Source organism: Dromiciops gliroides, chromosome 2, assembly GCF_019393635.1.
Source record: "Dromiciops gliroides isolate mDroGli1 chromosome 2, mDroGli1.pri, whole genome shotgun sequence".
Taxonomy (NCBI): Eukaryota; Metazoa; Chordata; class Mammalia; order Microbiotheria; family Microbiotheriidae; genus Dromiciops; species Dromiciops gliroides.
The window spans coordinates 662,606,034-662,627,367 of record NC_057862.1 but is presented as its reverse complement, the minus strand read 5'-3'; the positions used below and the strand labels follow the sequence as shown (position 1 = coordinate 662,627,367).

Here is a 21,334-nt window from a genome sequence, read left to right as displayed (position 1 = left end):
AGTGTGCCTAGCTGTGTGACCCTGGGCAAGTCACTTAACCCTCATTATCCCAAAATTAAAAAAAAAAAATTCTAAGTGTGCGCTCTTCACCGTCCACATCTATTCTTTCAAGCTCATGGAACGCAGATGTTGGAATGGGGTGGGGCGAGGGGGGAGCGCGAGTAGAGACCAAACGGCCCTCAAAGTTGCCTACTAGGAAGACTCCAATTCCCAGAAACCCAACACGTATGACACATGCGCGGCCCCTCCCGCTGCTTGCGGCACCGAGGGATTCTGGGAATCGTAGTTCAGAACTCAGCTAGCGCAGGCGCACTTCTCGGTGGGTCTTGCTTTCATCCCTTTGTTTTCAGAGTAACTCGGAGGGAGCTGGACATTGGAGGGCGAGTAGGTGAGTGAGTGTGTGTGCGTGCGTGTGTGCGTGTGCGTGTGAGTGCGTGTGCGTATTTTCGGCTCTGGACAGCGGTGAGGGCGGGGTGGCGAGGGGTGTGTGTTTCGAGGGGGCGGGGCGGGGCAGGGCAGGGGGTGTTGACCAAGGGTCCCTTTTCTTTCAGTCTCAGCTATCACAGGCTATGGGTTCGAATTCCCCTCTGCCACTTATTACCCATGTGACCTTGGGCAAGGCACTTGACATCTCTTCTCAGCAAAAAGGATTCAAGGGATGTAACTGACAAGGCTCCCTCCAGCCCCAGCTCAGGGATGCTACCGCTCCCACTTCCAACCAGAACACTCCCCTGCTCCATAAACTCCACTGGCTCCCTATTACCCAGGGGATCAAGTAGACACGCCTTTTTCTGAATTCCTCTCCAGGCTAATGACATTTTACTTCCCTTTAGGAACTTTATCATCCAGCTGACCTAAAAAAACCCAAACAAAACAGTAAAAATAATCATTGATAATAAACTTTCATTTTTACTCCTTTCCTTCTCAATGAGGTCCCTTCGGACATAGCACTTGTACAAGGTCTGCAGAGTGCTTTATAACATCCCATCTTCTTTGACAACTTTATCTCCATTTTATAAATAAGGAAATGGAGGCAGCTATGGTGCAGTGGATAAGAGTACTGGGCCTAGAGTCAGGAAGACCTGAATTCAGTTCTGGCCCTAGACACCTACTAGCTGTGTGACCCTGGGCAAGTCACTTCACCTCTGCTTTACTTTCCTTAACTGTATGTACCTCTAGGGGTTGTTGTGAGGATCCAATGAAGTGGTTTGTTTTAAGTGATGTTTAGCATATACATTTGTTGTTGTTCACTTGTATCTGACTTTTCCTCACCCCATTTGGGGTTTTCTTGACAAAGATACTAGAGTGGTTTGCCATTCCCTTCTCCAACTTTTTTTATAGATAAAGAAACTGAGGAAAACAGGGTTAAGTGACTTGCCCAGGGTCACACAGCTATGAAGTGTCTGAGGTCAAATTTGAAGATGAGTCTTCCTGACTCCAGGCCTGGCACTCTGTGCACTCTACAAATGCTCATTCCCTTCTCCTTCCCCTTGAGGCTTTTCACTGCCCTCAGCTATCCTGTTTGACCAGTGAGAGTGTCAGCCTCGTGGTACCATGCCTCGTCTTGGGTTCTGTCCACCCTTTCTCTCCACATCTCTAGGAGGCAGAGTCACCAGCTGCCCAGGAGGATGCCCGTTTCCTTTGCTAACACACCTCAGCCCTCCCGATGTTTGATGCTGCTTTAGCATCCCCTGTCATGGTGTCCTCTGGAATCTCCACTCTGTCATGGTGACCTCTGCCCCCTCCTTCTTTCCACCTCTTTGTACTCCCAGAAAGCCATCCCCCTCCCCAGGACTTGCCCCTCTCCTCTGCCCTAAAGCCCAGACCCAGGAGGAGCAGGTATAATCCTTGGCCCTCCTCATCACTCCTGGCTGCTCCCTCTGCCTCTGTGGGACCCCTGTGTTATTTCTCCTCTCTCTAGGAGTGTAGCACATGGCTCATGGTCTCTTTTTGTTCTACCCCAGTCTCTGCTTTTTATTCCCTGGTATCAGTCTAGTTGTTGTCCCCTCAACTCCCCCCACCCCATCCTCCAACTTTATCAGATTCTTCAACTTGGACCACACCTTCACTCCACCTGCCCACACTGGTGAGGCCTCACCATCACCGTTACCTCCATGATCTAGAACTCTCTAGAACCTTCTAAGTGGACCCAACCACCCATCCTTCCATCTCTTTATGCTTTACTCCTCCTCGGCCCGTTCTGTCTCCACCACTCCCTCTGCTCACTCCAGCCCACTCTTCTCTCTCAGATCATTACCCCTGCTCAGGCCTCACTCTGCTACTTAATTAACTTAGCTTAGTTAGTTAAGCCTAGTTAACCAGTTCAATGAACCCACCCCTTCTTCATGAGGCCTTTCTTCCCTCTCATCCACTTCCTTATGGAGAGGAAGTGTTTCTGTCACCTCTCTTCCATGGCCAAGATTGAGAATTACATCCACTCAACATTGGTTCAGTGTCTAATCAATGCAGTGGATCGTAAACCTATTCTGGCCATATGTATGGACAAGGCCTTGAGTTGGGATGAGTGGTGCTGCTTTCCTTCTGCTGATTCTTCCTTGTCTTTGGTCCCAGCAGCCCTTGATGGAGTCCACAGATGCCCAGTCTGGAGCCCCTGAGCCCCTGCTTTGTAGGAAGGTAAAGGTGTTGGGGGACAAGCTTGAGGATGCAAGAGTCCATCCTAGGATGAAACAGACCTTCCACCGGAGCTTCTGTGCAGAGACAGATGAGAAGGAGCTGCTGAGGCCTCAGTAGTTCAGCCACTCGGGCTGAGGACGCCCAACTTGGGAAAACTCATCTGGGAGGTTCCAACTATGGAGAGCTTGGGCCTTGTGCTTCAGGAGAGAGGTGAGAAGTACAGCAGCCCAATGTGGGAGAGAGAAAGAGGGGGGAGGAAATTTCTGAGGAGAGGGTATGCAAAGAAGGGGTTGAAAGAGAAGAGCCAACCCCAGAGCTCATCTCCTTCCTCCCCCTCCCCCAAGCACACATACCTACAAACAGGAGAGGTCCCACAGGATTGGAGAGTTGGTCCCAATTGTCCAAAATGGGAAGAGAACAGAGTCAGTAAAATATGGGCCAGAAGGTTTCACTTTGAGTCCTGTTAAACATCCTTGCTCATTAAAGAATGACTAGTGGGGGGCAGCTAGGTGGCACTGTGGATAAGGCACCGGCCCTGGAGTCAGGAGGACCCGAGTTCAAATCTGACCTCATACACTTAACACTTACTAGCTGTGTGACCCTGGGCAAGTGACTTAACCCCAATTGTCTCACCAAAAAAAAAAAGAAAGAAAGAAAGAAAAAAGAATGGTTAGTGGACATTTAGAAAGCCGGCAGGCCTTCATCAGGAACAGCCATGCCACTCTAACCTTATTTCTTTTTTTGATAGGGATAATAAACTGGTAAATGAGGGAAATTCCTCAGATCTAGTTTGCCAGGGTTTTAGTGAAATATTTGGTACAGTAATACATGTCATTTGGGAAGATGCTGACTAAATTATGATACAGTTGGAGGGATTCTGGACTGGTCAGATGGCCAGACTCAAGGAGTTGCCATTCAGGGTTCAATGCTGGTTTGTCAGGAGGTCTTCAGGGGACTTCACCCCATGGACCTATCTGTGCTTGGCCCTGTGCTGTTGAACATTCTTATCAGAGGCTCAGGTAAAGGCATAGATACCATGTTCCTCAAACTGGGAGGGACAGTCAGCATACCGGAGGGCAGAGGCAGGATCCACAAAGATTTCAAGAGGTTGGAGCATTGGCCTGAACCTAAGAGGATTACATTCAGCAAGGATAAACGTAAAGTCAGTTTCACCAGTACAAGATGGCGGAAGCTTGGCTAGCAATTTTCCTCACAAATCTAGGGTTTTATTGGATGGCAAACTCATGATGAGTCTTCACTGTTACGTGGCACCCCAACGAGCTAACATGAGCTTGGACTACCTTGAAAGAGGTAGAGGAGGTGAGAGGTCATGCTCTGCTCTGCTCTGCCCTAAGGAGCTTCTACCTAAGTATGTGCCACACACTGAGCTAATCAGGGGATTACAGACATAAGCAGAAAGGAGCTTGCATTCTAGTGGGTGAGAACAACACATAAAGGGAGGTAAAAAGCAGGGAGGGCGCAGGGAGGCACAGGCACAGGGAGCATGGGAGACAAAGGCCAGAGACTTGGGAGCCCACTTGGGAAGGGGATAAAGGCATGGCTGGCCTGGGCATTTTCCTTCAAAGGGAGGTTCTTGGAGGAACCAGCTGATTGTGGGAAGGGGCCACCTTTCTTTTGAATGGTTCTTATCCTTGAGAGAATTTTTCAGTTTTTTGCTGTAAGACAAGGATCCCATGTCCTCCCCATTATAAGTCTAGTAGCTTTATCAAACACAAGGTGACGTGGCTTTGACATGACATCACAGAATCCAGGGAGGTCATTTGGTCCAGCCCACACAAGGGGAGGAAGGTGTGTCATCTCACTTCTGACACTCCCTCCCCGTGTGACCTGGAGCAGCTCATCTCCCTAGTTGAGCCTGTTCCTTCATCAGTAAACTGAGGTTGTTGGAGTCAATGGTCTCTGAGGTCCCATCCCTGTGCTAGCTGTGAGGTTCACCCATTGGTTTGGGTCTGCCCTTGCAGTTGTGGTGAGCAAAACTATATGTGGTCACCCTATTTCTGTCCCAAGTGTAGGGAAAATTAGCTGGGGTTTATTATGTTTGTTACTTAGAAATTAGAGGTTACTACACCAGTGTGGGGCATTAAGCATTTATTGAAGCATATTAAGTATTAGTAAAGAAAGTGCACATGGCTCTGAAAGATAGAAAAGCCTAGCTAGGAAATAGAAGAGAGAGAGAGAGAAAATGGGGAACCCTAATGGACTGTGTCTGCTCTCATCAAGTTCCCAGGCCAAACAGTGCAATCAGCGAGTGTAAGCTCTCTGAGGGAAGGGGCAGAGCCTGCCCAAAGCTCATTGGCTAGCATCGTTCAAATCTATTGGTTCACCGGATTTGAGGGTGTTTCGGCACAGTTGTGCGGATGTCAGAGCCCAGAGAACAGATCCTCTGGTGAGAACAAGGCTTTCAGGTGGGTGTGGTTTGGAGTGAGGTAACTTGCTGACTCTGGGCTGGCCTTAAGAAAGGTCAGGCCAGGCTTTCTCATGGGGCAGGGGGCGGGGGTGGGGGGTGGGGGTGGGGAGACGGACTCTGGGAGTACCAAAACCCCATTATTTTCTCACACAGTGAAGCAACAATAGTATGATCTGCCTTTGGTGTGATCGCTCCTTAGATACTTAAGACAGGCGCTGTCCTGCACACCCTTCTCTTTCCCAGGTTAACTATCCCTTGTTCCCTGAAGTAGTCCTCATGTAGCTCAGTTTCGAGGCTCTGCATTATCTGAGCATCTCAGAATCCAAAGGGACCTCGGAGTCAGTTTGTCTAACCTCCACCCTACCAGGATTCCCAGCCTCCCTCCTGTGGACACCTGATCCACGTTTTCTGATCACCATCCTCGCCGGTGTCTCTGCTTGGAAGGGAACTCGATAGGACAGAGGGGGTTTGATCAGAACAGAGGACGCCCACCTCCCTCATTCTGGGTAGTGTGCTTCCCTTAATGATAGCAAACATTTATGCAGCACTTTAAATCTGTTAGTGGGAAATGTGGATTAAAAAGAAGCTTCAGGAATAAATTATACCTAATGAGCTTGCCGTGTAACTCTCCCTTCTTGGATGGCTGCCTGGAATACATATGCGTATCTCATGTCCACACTCATTGTGCTTGTGTGTGTGTGTACACAAGACACCCTTCTTCACTGTGTGACTACAGGTGACTGAAAATCCTGCGGTTGATGTTCTGAATGATTTCTTTGTGTATAGCCACTGAACCATTTTTTGTGTGTGTGAGCCAATTGGGGTTAAGTGACTTGCCCAGGGTCACACAGCTAGTAAGTGTCAAGGTCTGAGGCTGGATTTGAACTCAGGTCCTCCTGACTCCAGGGCTGGCACTCTGTCCACTGCGCCACCTAGCTGCCCCTGAATCATTTTGTAATCCACCTGTTATTACCCAGCCCAGATCTCCATCCTGTCCACAAGAACAGCATGAACTAAACTGTATCCCTGGCATTCTCCTAACCCACCGGTCGAGTAACCCTCTCCAAAAGGAGCCACACTGGCCCTACGCAACTCACTTCCTTGACATTGGGGTGGGCAGCAGCAAGGCAAGGCTGTCCCCCTTGTAACTTCTCTCTCCTTCCTCAGTTCTGTCTTCTCAAGACTCTGCCCTTCCCCAAGAAAGAATTACAGAGGAAGAAGGAATGGCTTCCAGGTCCCTGATGGCCAAGTCCCAGGTGAGTTAGGCTTTCCTGTCTTTCCTGGGATTCCATCTCAATCTCTCAAGGTGTGGGTGCATCTCTCCCTTTTCCCTCATCTTCTTTCTTCCCTCTGCTCGCATCAATGGACCAAAACCTCAGTCTGTCCTCCCACCGAATAGCCTGTCTCTTATGGACGGGGACCACAGGACTAGCTTTAGAGGGCACCTTAGAGTCATCAGTTCTAATGTTCTCGGCTTTCAGAGAAAGCAGAGTCCCAGCAAGGCCACGTGACATTCCTAGGATCACACAGCGGACAATGATAGAGCTCAGATTCAGCCTTAGCCCCCCCCCCCCCAATCCCGTGTTCTTTCTGGTATACAAGCTGGTCTTTCTGTGCTAAGGGTGGGGACACTAATGCCAAGACCAAAAGGGACAATGCACGCTGAGGATCACAAAGCAGCTGAAAGCTTCGAGACCTTCACACACAGACTGTCCACCCCCCCTCCTTTGGGTCTCCCTGTGGCCTCACACTTCACTGACCTTAATTCCAGCATGCTCTTCCACGCTGCCTGTTAGGCTCGCTGTTGCCCCTTTGGGATTAGTCTTGCTTTGTGGGGGGGCCTCAGCCCAAGGGGCAGGACCTCGTGCAACTGCCCCACAGGAGTAGGTCAGACAGCAGTGATTTCTCAGGATCCCTAGGAGGAGAAAGAGGACAAAAGAATGGAGGGTGGAGAGGCTGCTTGGGCTTCAGCCCTCGCATCTCCAAGGCTGAGCTGGTAGTTAAACCTTTGTAGTAACGCCACCCACCCGGATCCCCTCATTCTGTGGAAGTTTCGTGAGGTTGAGGCTTCCCGTGTGGTTCCCCTGGGAGACAGGGAGGAGAGGGCGATGGACCTGGACGGCCAGAGCACATCCTCCTCTGACTTCAGTGGCCACAGCTCAGGGCAGGGCCGTCTGGCTCTGCATGTTCTGTACGATGGTGGGGAGTTCTCTGTGAATGGCCTGTGGGACATCTGGGGTGGCATTCATGCAGTTGGTCAGTGGGTATTTATTAAACACTGGCTGTGTCCTAGGCACTGTGCCAAGTGCTGGGGTAACTACCTGTGCAGGTTTGAAGAAATCTTTATGTCTACAAGGAGGTGCCCGACAAGCAGTTGGTGCTGGGAAGCTGGAGTGTGGGTGTTGGACAGGAGAGGCCGAGCACATGCATCCAAGGGCACAGATGGTGCACTTCCCCGGGCAGGGCCTTGGATGCACGAGGAGCCATGGGGACAGTTTTTGTACAACTTGCATCACCCCCTGACCCAGGGTCCCCCTGGGAGCATCCTCTGACACCCCGGTGCTCTTGCCCCACTGAGGACTTAGAAGTTCCTTGCTAGGGGACAAGATGGTGGGGCTGGGGGTTCATGGGTGTCCCAGAAGAGACGTCCCTAGTTGTCCGAGAGGAAGGAGATCGGCACATCCGCAAGAGTCAAAGGGGGTCAGTGATTTTTTTGAGTCACAGGCCTTTTGTGAATCGGCTAGGAGGGAAAACAGCCCCTTGCTCATTCCTTCTTCCATTTGTAGCCAGGGTCCAGCCAGGATGGGGTCATGCCAAAGCTTAAGAATTCAAATTCTTCGTGAGGCTCAAAGTGGGCAGAGGATGAGAGTTCCCACTTGGAGGCAATGTGGTGCAGGGGGTAGAGTGTAGGACTTGGAGTCATAGGCCCTGAGGTCAAATCCTACCTCAGGCTCTTAGGAGTTATGTGACCCTGTGCCCCAGCTTCCTGATCTATAAAATGACAGCTCTGGATTCAAGGGTCTCTGTGGGCCCCTCTAGCTCCAGACCTATGGTTCTGTGACATATTCTACAAATCTGAGAGTCTTTGGCACAAGAGAACAAGGAAAGGGTTTGGGGCCAGATCCCAGGGGCCCAGAAGGTCTTACCCTGGGCCATGCTTACAGTAAGAGGGACTCCCAGTGGTGCAGAAAGCCACAACTAGGAGGAGACAGAGGGGCCTGGAAACACGGGGCACGAGCACAGCGCTGGAACAGGACTTGTGTTTCTTGTGCCAGCCCGACCACACACCCATCTGAGAGTGGAGATCACAGCCCTCACCGGAGGGAGCATAGACAGGGCAGGCAGGAAGAGAGGGGCATCTCCTGCTCCCACGCGTCCTCTGGGGAGGCGTGAGTGCAGCATGTGGGGCAGGCTGCAGGGGCGTCTCTTTGGGGTCTCTTGTGTTACAAGGCAGGAGGCCGAGGAGCCCAGGTCCAGGGCGGATGAGCTCCTTGGCCGTGGGAGGTTCAGGTCAGTGTCTGTGTCTGTGGCCCTGATGGTGTCGGCGGCAGCAGCAGCATCTGTGGCAGACCCTTCCGGGAGGGCTGAAGGGCATTCTCCCACTGAGAGCCCCATTATGTGGGTCTCAATGCCCAGTTAGACAGCATGGTGGGGCTGTTGGCTGTGAGGCAGACCTTCTGATCCCTATAGATGAATAGACCTATGAGTGCCTTAAAGTCCTTCAGCAGTCATCTATACATTGGGGATTGGTTTTGTATGGGGCAGTGAGGGCCCTACCTGGAATTTATATAGGCTATGTCACTTGGCTCTCCTGTGGGATTAGACTATGCTTCCTGCTTTCAGTGCTTCTAATGTGAACTTGAACCCTGCGAGGAGCAGGTGGACAGCCAGAATGCTCTTTGGTACCCTTGGAACATGGTGGGAGAGATGGAGAAAGGCTGTCAGCATGTTGGGAGAGCTTTGGGGAGAGCTTGAAGAAGAGACACAGACCAGGCAGCCTGGATGGGGTGTGATGTGCATTGTGGGAGAGGTGCTTTCTGCATCAATGGGATCAATGGCATCACCATACCTGTAATGGTATGGGTATGACTGGTGATGCCGGACAATTTTCAGAGCGCTGATTTACTATTTGCTGTCTCCTGTGAGCCAGGCTTAGCCTCTGCCTGTTTGTCTCCTAGAGAGTAGCTACTGCTTTTATGCATGTGTATTGATTCCCTATAAATTCTATCAGCTATCCATCACAATTGTCTTTACTCCTGAATTTACTGGGGTAAAATTGTTTGTACAGTATAGAATGTAGTTCAAAGCGATGGTCAGAGTACTTGGGCCCTCAGGAGATATTTGACATGAAAGTTGCTGTGAGAGCCCCCTTCCACATCCTGCCGGCTTCGTGTTTCTCTGTCAGGTGCTTGGGTGAACAGTGTTTCACTATTTCAGGTGTCATTGACGTTCCAAGACGTGGCCGTGAACTTCTCCCAGGAGGAATGGGGGCTGTTGGAGCCAGCTCAGAAGGACATGTACAGGGATGTGATGCTGGAGAACTATGAGAACTTCGTCTCCCTTGGTATGGATGCCTTCTCTCTCATGAATCGTCATATATCCATTGCATATGTCATTGCTTTTTTTTTTTTGCTCTGAAAGGCTGGGTGATGTCTAAACTGCTCAGCTGAGTTTTGCCTGGATGTAAATAAATATTCCCATGAATCCACATAACATGGTGAAATTCCTAAATCCTTTTTGATGCCCAAGAGTCTTTCTGTTCCCCCTTCCCCCGTGAAGCTCCATACAGCTTTATGGTGCTGCCCCTAAAGCTATGTCTTCCTTCCTGCCTTTTCATCCAGGTCAGATATTCTCCATTAGAGTCCCCAGGTAGTCCCTGAAGGCACAAAAGGAGAGCTTCCCATCTCCTTAGAAGAGAATGGATTTTCTGGGCCCAAACTGAAAACAACCCTGACCTTGATATTTCCAGGGAGTATTACACAGTACAGCCTTTTGAGGTGCTTGATACCACACTCTGGTTCCATGTGATGGAGGCTCATTTGCCCAAAGAAAAAAAAAAGGCTAATGTTAAATCCTCAGCATATTCCCATTTATTTTCCATCGAGCAGGTCTTCCCGTTTCCAAACCCAACACAATCTCCCAGTTAGAGAGGAAAGAAGCACCATGGACTGTGGAGGGAAAAGTCCCACCGAGCACTTACCTGGGTAAGTAAATAAAAGCCCCACAGCAGATAGAGATGGTGTGCTCACTCCCTGTGAAATGCTGGATGGAGGCTCTTCTTCAAGGCCCTCTGGCCTGGGGATTAGGCCTGGGCTCCTTCCTCGAGCCACCTCCTGTCCTTCCTTTCATCAGATGGCTTTTCTGGTACAGACACCCTCATCTTTCCCTCTTGCCTCAGGAGAACTCTGGGTCTCCTCCTTTTCCTTTTCTCCTCTTCCTCCATCTGTAACACCTGCTTCTTCACATGTGCCCTTCCTTGTGCTTTCATGTAAGAGTAAGTCTGACCTTTACTATTTTCAAATCCTGCCTCGGGGGGGCAGCTAGGTGGCACAGTGGATAAAAAACCAGCCCTGGATTCAGGAGGACCTGAGTTCAAAACTAACCTCAGACACTTGACACTTACAAGTTGTGTGACCCTGGGCAAGTCACTTAACCCTCATTGCCCTGCAAAATATATATATATATATATATATATATATATATACACACACACATACATACACACACACACACACACACACACACACATATATAAATAGCATCTCTACATCCCGTAGTTGTTGGGATGGTTAAAGGAGATAATATTTGTAAAGCACTATTTTTTTTTTTTTTGCGGGGCAATGGGGGTTAAGTGACTTGCCCAGGGTCACACAGCTAGTAAGTGTCAAGTGTCTGAGGCCAGATTTGAACTCAGGTACTCCTGAATCCAGGGCCGGTACTTAATCCACTGCGCCACCTAGCCACCCCTGTAAAGCACTATCACAGCATTTGGCATACAGTTGGTGCTGTATAAATGGCAGCTGTCTTTTCACTGCCAAATCCCATAAGCTGTCAGCTACATTTTCTCCATTTCCTCTTAGCCCCTTTCTTTCTTAAGATGCTCTAATCTGTTTTTCCCCCAATACTTTATTTTAAAATTAGTATTCTCATCATCATGATGCTGCTGACTTCCATGACCATAACAATAGCTTACCTCCTTTGAGATCTGCACCTTCCATAGAAGAGGCCAGTAGCGAATGTGTTCTCCCCATTTTTTTAGATGACATGTATGTGACTCAGTGAGACTTTGATTTGTCTTTGGCTACTAAGCGTTATGACTTTGATGCTCAAATCCAGGGTTTCTGCTCTCCAAGTGCTTTTACCATTGTCTCATGCTGCTTCTCTTCTGTCTAAATGAACCGATCTTCATTGTATTTCTCCTCTCAGAAACACTGCAGAATGGTGGGGTTTTTTGAATCATAAAAGTATTTTATTATTTTCTAGTTATATGTAGAGTTTGTTTTTGACATTTATTTTTATAAGAATTCTAGTTCCAAATTTTCGCCCTCCCCAAGACAGCAAGCAATCCAATATAGGCTATATATGTACAATCACATTAAACATTTCTGCATTAGTCATGCTGTAAAAAAAGAATCAGAACAAAAAGGAAAAACCTCAAAAAAGAAAAACAAAAAAGTAGGGGCAGCTAGATGGCGCAGTGGTTAAAGCACCGGCCCTGAATTCGGGAGTACCTGAGTTCAGATCCAGCCTCAGACACTTGACACTTACTAGCTGTGTGACCCTGGGCAAGTCACTTAACCCCCATTGCCTGCAAAAAAACAAAACAAAACAAAAAAACAAAAAGTAGAAATAGTATGGTTTGATCTGTATCCATAGTTCTTTTTTCTGGATTTGGAGAGCATTTTCCATCATGAGTCCTTTGGAACTATCTTGGACCATTGTATTGCTGAGAAGAATCAAGTCTATCACAATTGATCAACATACAATGTTGTTAATACTGTGTACAATGTTCTCCTGATTCTGCTCACCTCACTCAGCATCAGTTTATGTTAAGTCCTTCCAGGTTTCTCTGAAATTCGCCTGCTCATTGGTTTCTTACAGCACAATAGAATTCCACTCCATTCATATACCACAACTTGTTCAGACATTCCCCAATTGATGGGTATCCCCTCAATTTCCAATTCTTTGCCACCACAAAAAGAGCAGCTATAATTATTTTTGTACATGTGGTTCCTTTTTCCTTTTTTATGATCTGTTTGGGGAAAAGCCCTAATAGTGGGGTCAAAGGGTATGCACAGCTTTATAGCCCTTTGGTCATAGTTTCAAATTGCTCTCCAGAATGGTTGGATCAGTTCACAATTTCACCAATAATGCATTAGTGTTCCAATTTTTCCACAGCTTCTCCAACATTTATTATTTTCCTTTTTTGTCATATTAGCCAATCTGATAGGTATGAGGTGGTACCTCAGAGTTGTTTTAATTTGCATTTCTCTAATCAATAGTGATTTAGAGCATTTTTTCATATGGCAATAGATAGCTTTGATTTCTTCATCAGAAAATTGCCTGTTCATATCCTTTGACCATTTCTCAATTGGGGAATGACTTTTCTTCTTATAAATTTGATTTAGTTCCCTATATATTTTAGAAATGAGGCCTTTATCAAAAGTACTGGCTATAAAAATTGTTTCCCAGTTTTCTGTCTCCCTTCTAATTTTGAATGTATTGCTTCTATTTGTACAAAACCTTTTTAATTTAATGTAATCAAAATCATCCATTTCATAATATTCTCTCTCTCTTGTTTGGCCATAAATTGTTCTTTCCATAAATCTGAGAGGTAAACTATTCCTTCCTCTCCTAATTTACCTATGGTATCACCTTTTATGTCTATGCATAATGTTTTTTTACAGTTGAAAGGGGCTTCAGCTGCTCTCCAATCCATCCCTTTCCTGAAAGGGATCTCTATTATAATGTGCTTGACCAGTGGACACCCAGTCTCTACTTGGAGACTTTCAGGGACCATGCTCTTAGACTTTATACCATTCAACTTTGTATTCTCCCCATGCCCAAGTTGTCCTGATGAGTCAGTGAGCACCCATGACCCAGCATGTCATGAAGGCCTCAGCCATGCCTCATGTCCACCATACACTCCTGATGTTTTCTTGCAATCCAAAGCCATTTTGCACCCCACCAACTCTCAGTGATAGATGTAATATCAAATTTATCTCTAGGTCACCTGTTTATTACTTGTACCTTGAATACTTGCATATAAAGATCTGCTGGCTTCTGCTTTGGTTGTTTATCTACTGTGAATTATTTTGGAACACTGCTTTTTTTCCAGTATAGTAGCTATTCTCCTAAAAGGCATGCAGGTTTTAGCTACGCATAGGCAGTGTTTGCTCCTGGCCTCCTTCCTTAGAGTCTAAAGACCCAGGGCAAATACCTTCTAACCAGACCTTGTGTTAAGTACACTCCTTCCTAGGCAAAGAGCCTTTGGTGACTCTATTTTAATCTGAGATGCAAGAAGTCAATCAAAAACCACTTTTTCTTTTGTGAGGGGCAATGAGGGTTAAGTGACTTCCCCAGAGTCACACAGGTAGTAAGTGTCAAGTGTCTGAGGCTGGATTTGAACTCAGGTCCTCCTGAATCCAGGGCCAGTGCTTTATCCACTGTGCCACCTAGCAGCCCCCAACAACAACCACTTATTAAATCCTTACTTCGCACCAGGGATAGTACCAAGCACTAGAGAAAAAGCAAAAACAGCCTCTGCCAATCTTCTTCTTCTTTTTTTTTTTTTGGTGAGGCAATTGGGGTTAAGTGACTTGCCCAGGGTCACACAGCTAGTAAGTGTTAAGTGTCTGAGGCCAGATTTGAACTCAGGTACTCCTGACTCCAGGGCCGGTGCTCACTGTGCCACCTAGCTGCCCCTCTGCCCATCTTCTTAACCAGCTTTCCATCTCCCCAGTCGGCCTCTTTCTCTTGAATCTCTTGCCATCCATTGGCTGCCCTAGTGGAGACATCACCCCTGCCCCCCAAGGGCTTTGATTTCTTGCCCAGAACTCCTCATGGTTTAGCAGTATCTTCAACACTCTCTCTTTGTTTAGTGGTCCTTTCCTTGTGGTTTTTTTATAGTCTACTGTCTTTCAGCCTCCTGACACAGGCAAGGGTTTTGGTTTGGATCTTCATATCCTTTTCCTTTAAAAACAAAACAACCTAAAGCTTTTCTTCCATCTTTTTGAGGAATACCTCCTTCACCCAGTCCATTCACTCGGAGGGCCCCTTTCTCCTCTTTTCCTTATCTTCCAGTAGGGTGAGGAGCTTTCCCTTGAGCACAGTAGACACTCTAGGAAAATCGCAGCAGAATGCTTGTTGCTTTTCTCCAGCTGGAATGACATCACGAGTCCTTACTCTGTCACGCTTGGAGTTCTTGTCTCCAGCTGCTGCAGCAGACTGTGGGGACAGATTGCCTCTTGGTCCCACCTTCCTGGGACTTCTAGACAAGGCTTTCTTTATATCAATGTTCATGTTTTCTCTTTGAATAGCATTTAGCTACTCCTGCAAGAGCCCAGTGCCTATTTCTTTGTACTTGCAGTTTGTCAAAATTTCCCTTCAGTGATCATGTCCTGGATCAAACAGAACTACTAGTATAGAGTAGGTTACAGATCATTATCTCTGGCATGTATTCGTGCCTTGAGGTTTTCCTAAGTGATCTCATTTGATCCTCATAACAACCCATGAGGTGTTATCTCCATTCTATAGATGAGGAAACTGAGTCTGAGACAGGTTTGGTGACTTGGCCAGGGTCACACAGCTAGTATGTGTCTGAAGTCAGATTTGAACTCAGTTCATCCAAGTGCTTTACACAATATGCAACCCAGTTGCTGCCATAGTGACCACAAAATCCCGTGGGGTCATACAGCTTGAGGGTGTCTGAAATCCCCAGGTCTAAAACCTTCTTCCAAACCCTAGTCCTGTCGTTGGAGAGCTGACGTTTTGAACTTAAGTGCAGAACATTACGTTTATTCTTGTAAAATATTACTCTGTTTTGGCTCATTCTTCCTACTTGGCAAGAGTTGTTAAGAAGTCTTGATCTATCATCGAATATATTAATATTGATACATTACTATTAATGTTAAGTAAAGTGAAAATGTGTCAAGTGCTTTACAAACGTTACAATAACTTAAAAACACTAAACATTCCCCATTCTGTTACAAGTAATAGTAACAACATTCCTTTTTGGTCCAGACCTTCCATTTAATCAGTCAAGGGAGTTTCCTGGTGAAGTAATGCCTTCTGTTAGTCAAAATGAACAACAGTCCCTGCAACTCATGGTCTCCGAGAATTGCCTGGGACACTGAAAGCTTAATTAACTTGCCTGGCCTAACACAGCTAGCATATATCAGAGGTAGGACTTGAACCCTGGTTTTCTAACGTCTGAGGCCAGCCTTCTAGGCTGTCTTCAGTAACACTAATTATTATTATAGAGTAAGTATCACACATACGTTTATATCGGCAGCAGAATTGACAAGTTTTGTACTTTCATAAAATGTATTGATAAGGGGGTGGCTAGGTGGCGCAGTGGATAAGCACCGGCCCTGGATTCAGGAGTACCTGAGTTCAAATCCGGCCTCAGACACTTGACACTTACTAGCTGTGTGACCCTGGGCAAGTCACTTAACCCCCATTGCCCCACAAAAAAAAAAAAAGTATTGATAAAAATACTGAATAGAACAGGTCCAGCTATAGATGTCTAAAAATTAAATTAGAGAATTTGATACAAATCATCCAAATCCCTCAATGATTAATTCATTAAAAAATTAACAAATAATAAATGTTTATTTAACTGGCTGCAAATCCATTGGGCTATGCTGTCTGCCAACCTATATTTATTCTTCAAGGTCCACAAAGAGATGTTGAGATTTTGTTAAATGGCCCAGTAAAAAGCAAATCCTTGGGGGCAGCTAGGTGGTGCAGTGGATAAAGCACTGGCCCTGGATTCAGGAAGACTTGAATTCAAATCCGACCTCAGGCACTTGACGCTTACTAGCTGTGTGACCCTGGGCAAGTCACTTAACCCTCATTGCCCCGCAAAAAAAAAAAAAAGAAAGAAAGAAAGAAAGAAAGAAAGAAAGAAAGAAAGAAAGAAAGAAAGAAAGAAAGAAAGAAAGAAAATGCGCAAATCCTAGATTTCCTTTTTTTAATTAAAAAAAAATTTTTTTCAATTAGCTACGTTCTGTTTTCTCTCCTTTCTACTTCTGTCCCACCCCGTTGTCATTGGGGAAAAAAGCAAAAACAAACCTTCAAACAAATATGCATAATCAAATAAAACAAATTCCCATATTGGCACGTCCAAAAACAATTTGTGTCATTCCACACTAAGTCTATCACCTCTATTAGGAAGCAAGTGTTATATATTATTTTTATCATTGCTTCTCTGGAGTCATGTTTGATTATTGTGTTGCTCAAAGTTCCTAATGTCTTTCAAAATTGTTCACTTTACACTGTTATTGTGGTATAAATTGTTCTCTTGGTTCTGTTCACTTTACTCTTAACTCTGCATCGGTTCATACAACCCTTCATAGGTTTCCCTGAAACCATCCCCTTCAACATTTCCTACAGCACAGTGGTACTGCACGGCATTGACAGTGATTTGTTCAGCTATTCACCAATTGATGGACACTCTTTAATTACTACTTCCTTGGCACTACAAAAAGAGATGCTGGAAGAATTGTGGTACATATGCGTCCTTTTCATCTTTCTTTAATTTCTTTGGGCTATAGTTTAGGAGCTGTGTTGCTGGTTCAGAGGAAATGCACAATTTAATCCCTTTTATGGCATCATTCCAAATTCCTTGCCAGAGGGACTTGTCCAGTTCACAACTCCACTAGCTGTATATTAGTATGCCTGCTTTCCGTCAGTCCCTCCTACAATGATCATTTTTTATTTTGCTTTGATTTTCACTTCTCTGATCACTAGTGATTCTGAACATTTGTAATGACTATTGATAGCATGGATTTCTTTATTTGAAAATTTTTGAAATCCTTTGACCTAAGTAATTTGATATCTGCATCTCTTATTTGCCAGCTAAAAAGAAACGAACTTGGTTCTGCATCATCTCTTCCTATAAAATCGATCCTAAGATCCCATGGAGGTCAAAGAAAAAAAAGACCCTATATATGCTAAAATATCCATAGCATTAGTTTTTGTGATGTTTTACCAAAAAACTAAAAGTGGGTACATTTCAGTCAGGGAAAGGTAGAAGAAATTGTGTTCTATGAGTATAGAGGAATATTATCTTTGTGCTGTAAGATATGGCAAAGAGGAGGAATTCAGAGAAATATGGTAAGACACCCAAACTGACACATCATGAAGTAAGCAGAACCAAGAAAGCAATAAACACACTGTCTGTAATAATGTAAATGAAAAGAACACTAACTGGAAGCCAGACTCAGAGTAATTGTAATAACCAATTTTGGTTCCAGAGAATAGATAAGGAATCCTACCTTCTGGCTCTCAGTAAAAAAGCAGGGGAGGAAGCTAGGTGGTGCAGTAGATAAAGCACCAGCCCTGGATTCAGGAGGACCTGAGTTCAAATCCAACCTCAGATACTTGACACTTATTAGCTGTGTGACCCTGGGCAAGTCACTTAACCCTCATTGCCCCACCAAAAAAAAAAAGCAGGGGACATATTGCATACACTTTCATATTTGGTCACTGTGTCAGTTCATTTTGCTTCACTGTTTTTCTTTGTTATGAAGGAGGATGCAATCTGTGTGTGGTAATTGCGAAGGGGCAGGGTACATTTCCAGAAAGGTCTGTATTATTTGAAATATAAGGTATCAGTAAAACTTATTTAAAAAAAAATTCCTGAGTATTATGGATCCATACTTTTTTTTTTTCCTCAGGACATACAAGACATCTGTTTTATAAGAAATTCCTAAATTGGCTTCAGGTTTAGCTGTCTTTAGTTGCCAGAATTAACATATTTCCCATTTTTTTAAAATTATGGCAATTGGATGGCTAGGCGTCTTAACCTTACTTACTAAGGACTGCAGATCTTCCCTAAGAATGCTTTGACTATTCCAGATTAGTGATTGATTGCCCTTGAATGAGGAGACAAAATCTAGAATTTGGTACAAACCACTTCCTTTTTTTTCAAAAACAGAAGGCAATGTATATTGACATCTCTTTGTTTCTTTCAGGTTCTCTTGCTCAGAAGATGAGATGCAGAATCACTGAGTCAGCTTTAAAGCAGTGTATTTCTACAGGAGAGTCATCCAGCAAGAGACTTATAAAGAATGGTCCCCAGGATTCTAAATTGGCAGAAATTTGGAATTATGGTATCAGGTTAGAGAGGCAGAAAGGCAACCAAAAGAGACAGTGCAGGCAAGTAACAGTCACTCACAGAAAAGCTTCAAATGAACCAAGTATTCATGAAGGTAATACTTGGTGGAGAAAGCTCAGTGTCGGGTCCATTTTTGATACACAACAGAGGGTTTCTGTAGGAAAATGTCCCTATAAATATGATATGCTTGGAAAGAACTTTAAACAATTTTCAGACCTAATTAAACATAATAGAATCTCCTTGGGCAAGAAAATGTCTAAGTATAATAAATGCAGAAAGCCCTTCAGCTACCACTCAAACCTTATTTATTACCATAGAATACATACTCAAGGGAAAGCATGTAAATGTAACGAATGTGGCAAAGCCTCCAACATTAACTCATGCCTTAGTGCAAGCCAAAGAATTCACATTGCAGAGAAACCCTACAAATGTAAAGAATGTGGGAAAGCCTTCAGTCGAAAGGGAAACCTTAAAATACATAAGCTTATTCATACCAGAGAGAAACCATTGGAATATGGAAAAGCCTTCAGGAATAACCAGTACCTAATTCAACAGCAAACAAATCATACTGCAGAGAAATACTTTGAATGTAATGAGTGTGGGAAAGGCTTCAGGAAAAGCTCATCCCTTATACAACATCAAAGAATTCATACTGGAGAGAAACCATTTGAATGCAATGAATGTGGGAAAGCCTTCAGCCAGAAGGGAAGCCTTAATGCACACCAGAGAATTCACACTGGAGAGAAACCCTATAAATGTAAAGAATGTGGGCAAGCCTTCAACTGGATGGGAAACCTGAATACACACAAGAAAATTCATACTGGAGAGAAACCCTATATATGCAATGAATGTGGGAAAGTCTTTAGCAGGAAGGGGAGCCTTATTGCTCATACCAGAATTCATACTGGAGAAAAACCTTTTCAGTGTAATGAATGTGGAATATCTTTCAAATGGCGTAGATACCTGAAGGAACATAAGAAAATTCATACAGGTGAGAAACACCTTGAATGTAACCAATGTGGGAAAGGTTTGAGGAAGACTTCATCCCTCATGCAACATCAAAGAATTCATAATGGAGAAAAACCTTATAAGTGTAATGAATGTGGAAACTCTTTCAACCGAAAGGAACATCTTAAAACACATAAAATAATTCATACTGGAGAGAAACCATTTGAATGCAATGAATGTGGGAAAGCCTTTAACCAGAAGGGAAGCCTTAATATACATCAAAGAATTCATACTGGAGAGAAACCATATAAGTGTAAAGAGTGTGGGAAAGCCTTCAGATGGAAGGGAAACCTTAATACACATGAGAAGACTCATACTGGAGTAAAACCCTATAAATGTAATGAATGTGGGAAATCCTTCAGCCGGAAGGGAAACCTTAATGCACATAACAGAATTCATACTGGAGAGAAACCTTTCCAGTGTAATGAATGTGGGATAGCTTTTAAATGACCTGCATTCCTTGCTGACCATAATACAATTTGTACTGGAGAGAAACCCTTTGAATATAATGTGTTTGGGAAAGCTTTCAGAGGAATACCTTGTAGATCATCAAATAACTGTTTCTGAGGAGAATCTCCATAAATGTCATGAATATAGTTCATTCTTCATCAGAGACTTCATGTTAGAGGTGAATTGTGGGGTTGGTATAATGGGGAGATGTCATAAATTCATCATTTATTAAATACTGAATAGTCAAGGTGTTAGGTTTTTTTCCACCAACTACATCATTATTGTTTCTTTGAGAGTGGAAAATGACACTATCCTTTCTATTCCTCTTGTTTATATCTATTAAATATAATTTGGTACAATTGAAGTTACATTGTATTATGGACTTGAGATTAAATCAAAGATGGTCCTTGACATATCACATGGGGTCAAAAGGAAGGAAAAAATCTGACACATAATTACAACAAAACAATGTACGAGGTTTATATGAGAATGTTGTATGAGATATATAGTAAGAAGTTTGTGAATTCCAAGCAGGGAAAGATAATATCTAGTAAGGGATAGGGGTAGGGAAAATCAAAGAAGTTTTCATGGAGGAGAGGCTATTTGATACAGTGATATAAAGAAACAGTGGAGACAAACCGCTGAATGGGAGATAATGTGAATTAGAGGATTTGTCAGGAAATTCAGATTCAATAACAATACATTAAGATATCCAAACTTTAAAAAAAACAGTAGGATTTTATTAGACATAGATGGCAATGGGAAGGATATTATAGGCTTAGAGAAACCATGGGCAAATTTTTGGAGGCTGGACAGAATGGTGCCATGGAGAAACTTAGTGAATAATCTAGTTTGGCTGGAAAATAGCACATGTATGAAAAGCAATTAGAATGTAGAAGACAACACTAAACCTGGTGTCAGGTACTGGGCTCCAATCCTAGACCTACTATTTACTATCTATCCATGTGACTTTGGGCAAGTCATTTAACCTTTCTCAGTTAAAATGAAAATTAGAAAATGTCACAGGGAAATTGGTGGTATGGGGGTTCTTAAGTATTCCTCTTTAAAGAATTATACCCCAGAGGGTAGCTAGGTGGCACAGTGGATAAAGCACCAGCCTTGGATTCAGGAGGACCTGAGTTCAAATTTGACCTCAGACCCTTGACACTTACTAGCTGTGTGACCTTGGGCAAGTCACTTAACCCTCACTGCCCTGAAAAACAAAACAAAACAACCCCCCCAAAAGAATTATACCCTCTAGCACACAAATCTAATTAGAATAAAATAATCTTTTATTTAGATTCTAGAGAAGAGGAATTTAGAGAGAAGTCAAAAACTTCTCTTGAGGGGAGATGGCACAGACATGATTTTCTGAGATATCTCCTTGAACAGGAGAAAGACAAAAGCCTTAATATAAGGTAGATGGGGGTGATCACCTGAGGGTGGAATGTCCCTTATTGGGGTGGGTTTGG

At 44.5% G+C, this 21,334-nt stretch overlaps 1 protein-coding gene across 3 annotated transcripts; it reads left to right on the top strand.

Moving 5' to 3' along the window:
- The first annotated feature begins 282 nt into the window (after positions 1 to 282).
- On the top strand, positions 283 to 20,979 carry LOC122741069 (zinc finger protein OZF-like). 3 transcript variants are annotated; one of them, XM_043984139.1, is made up of 6 exons: positions 283 to 388; positions 2,572 to 2,844; positions 6,230 to 6,318; positions 9,500 to 9,626; positions 10,171 to 10,266; positions 18,262 to 20,979. In XM_043984139.1, exons 2-6 carry the CDS (start codon positions 2,811 to 2,813, stop codon positions 19,860 to 19,862), a joined length of 1,947 nt encoding a protein of 648 aa, XP_043840074.1. In that variant the 5' UTR covers positions 283 to 388; positions 2,572 to 2,810; the 3' UTR covers positions 19,863 to 20,979. The 3 variants fall into 3 exon arrangements, with proteins under 3 accessions (XP_043840074.1, XP_043840075.1, XP_043840076.1); XM_043984140.1 differs by having other exon boundaries at positions 319 to 388; positions 2,575 to 2,844; XM_043984141.1 differs by lacking the exons at positions 283 to 388; positions 2,572 to 2,844; positions 6,230 to 6,318; positions 9,500 to 9,626; positions 10,171 to 10,266 and adding an exon at positions 16,694 to 16,792.
- The last annotated feature ends 355 nt before the right edge of the window (positions 20,980 to 21,334 follow it).

Bases quoted from the DNA above. Each gene is read 5' to 3' on its own strand.
- LOC122741069 (XM_043984139.1), top strand. From the start codon at position 2,811: ATGGAGAGCTTGGGCCTTGTGCTTCAGGAGAGAG. The intron at 2,845-6,229 runs GTGAGAAGTACA...CTCCTTCCTCAG, and splicing joins CCTTGTGCTTCAGGAGAGAG to TTCTGTCTTCTCAAGACTCT. The intron at 9,627-10,170 runs GTATGGATGCCT...TCCATCGAGCAG, and splicing joins TGAGAACTTCGTCTCCCTTG to GTCTTCCCGTTTCCAAACCC.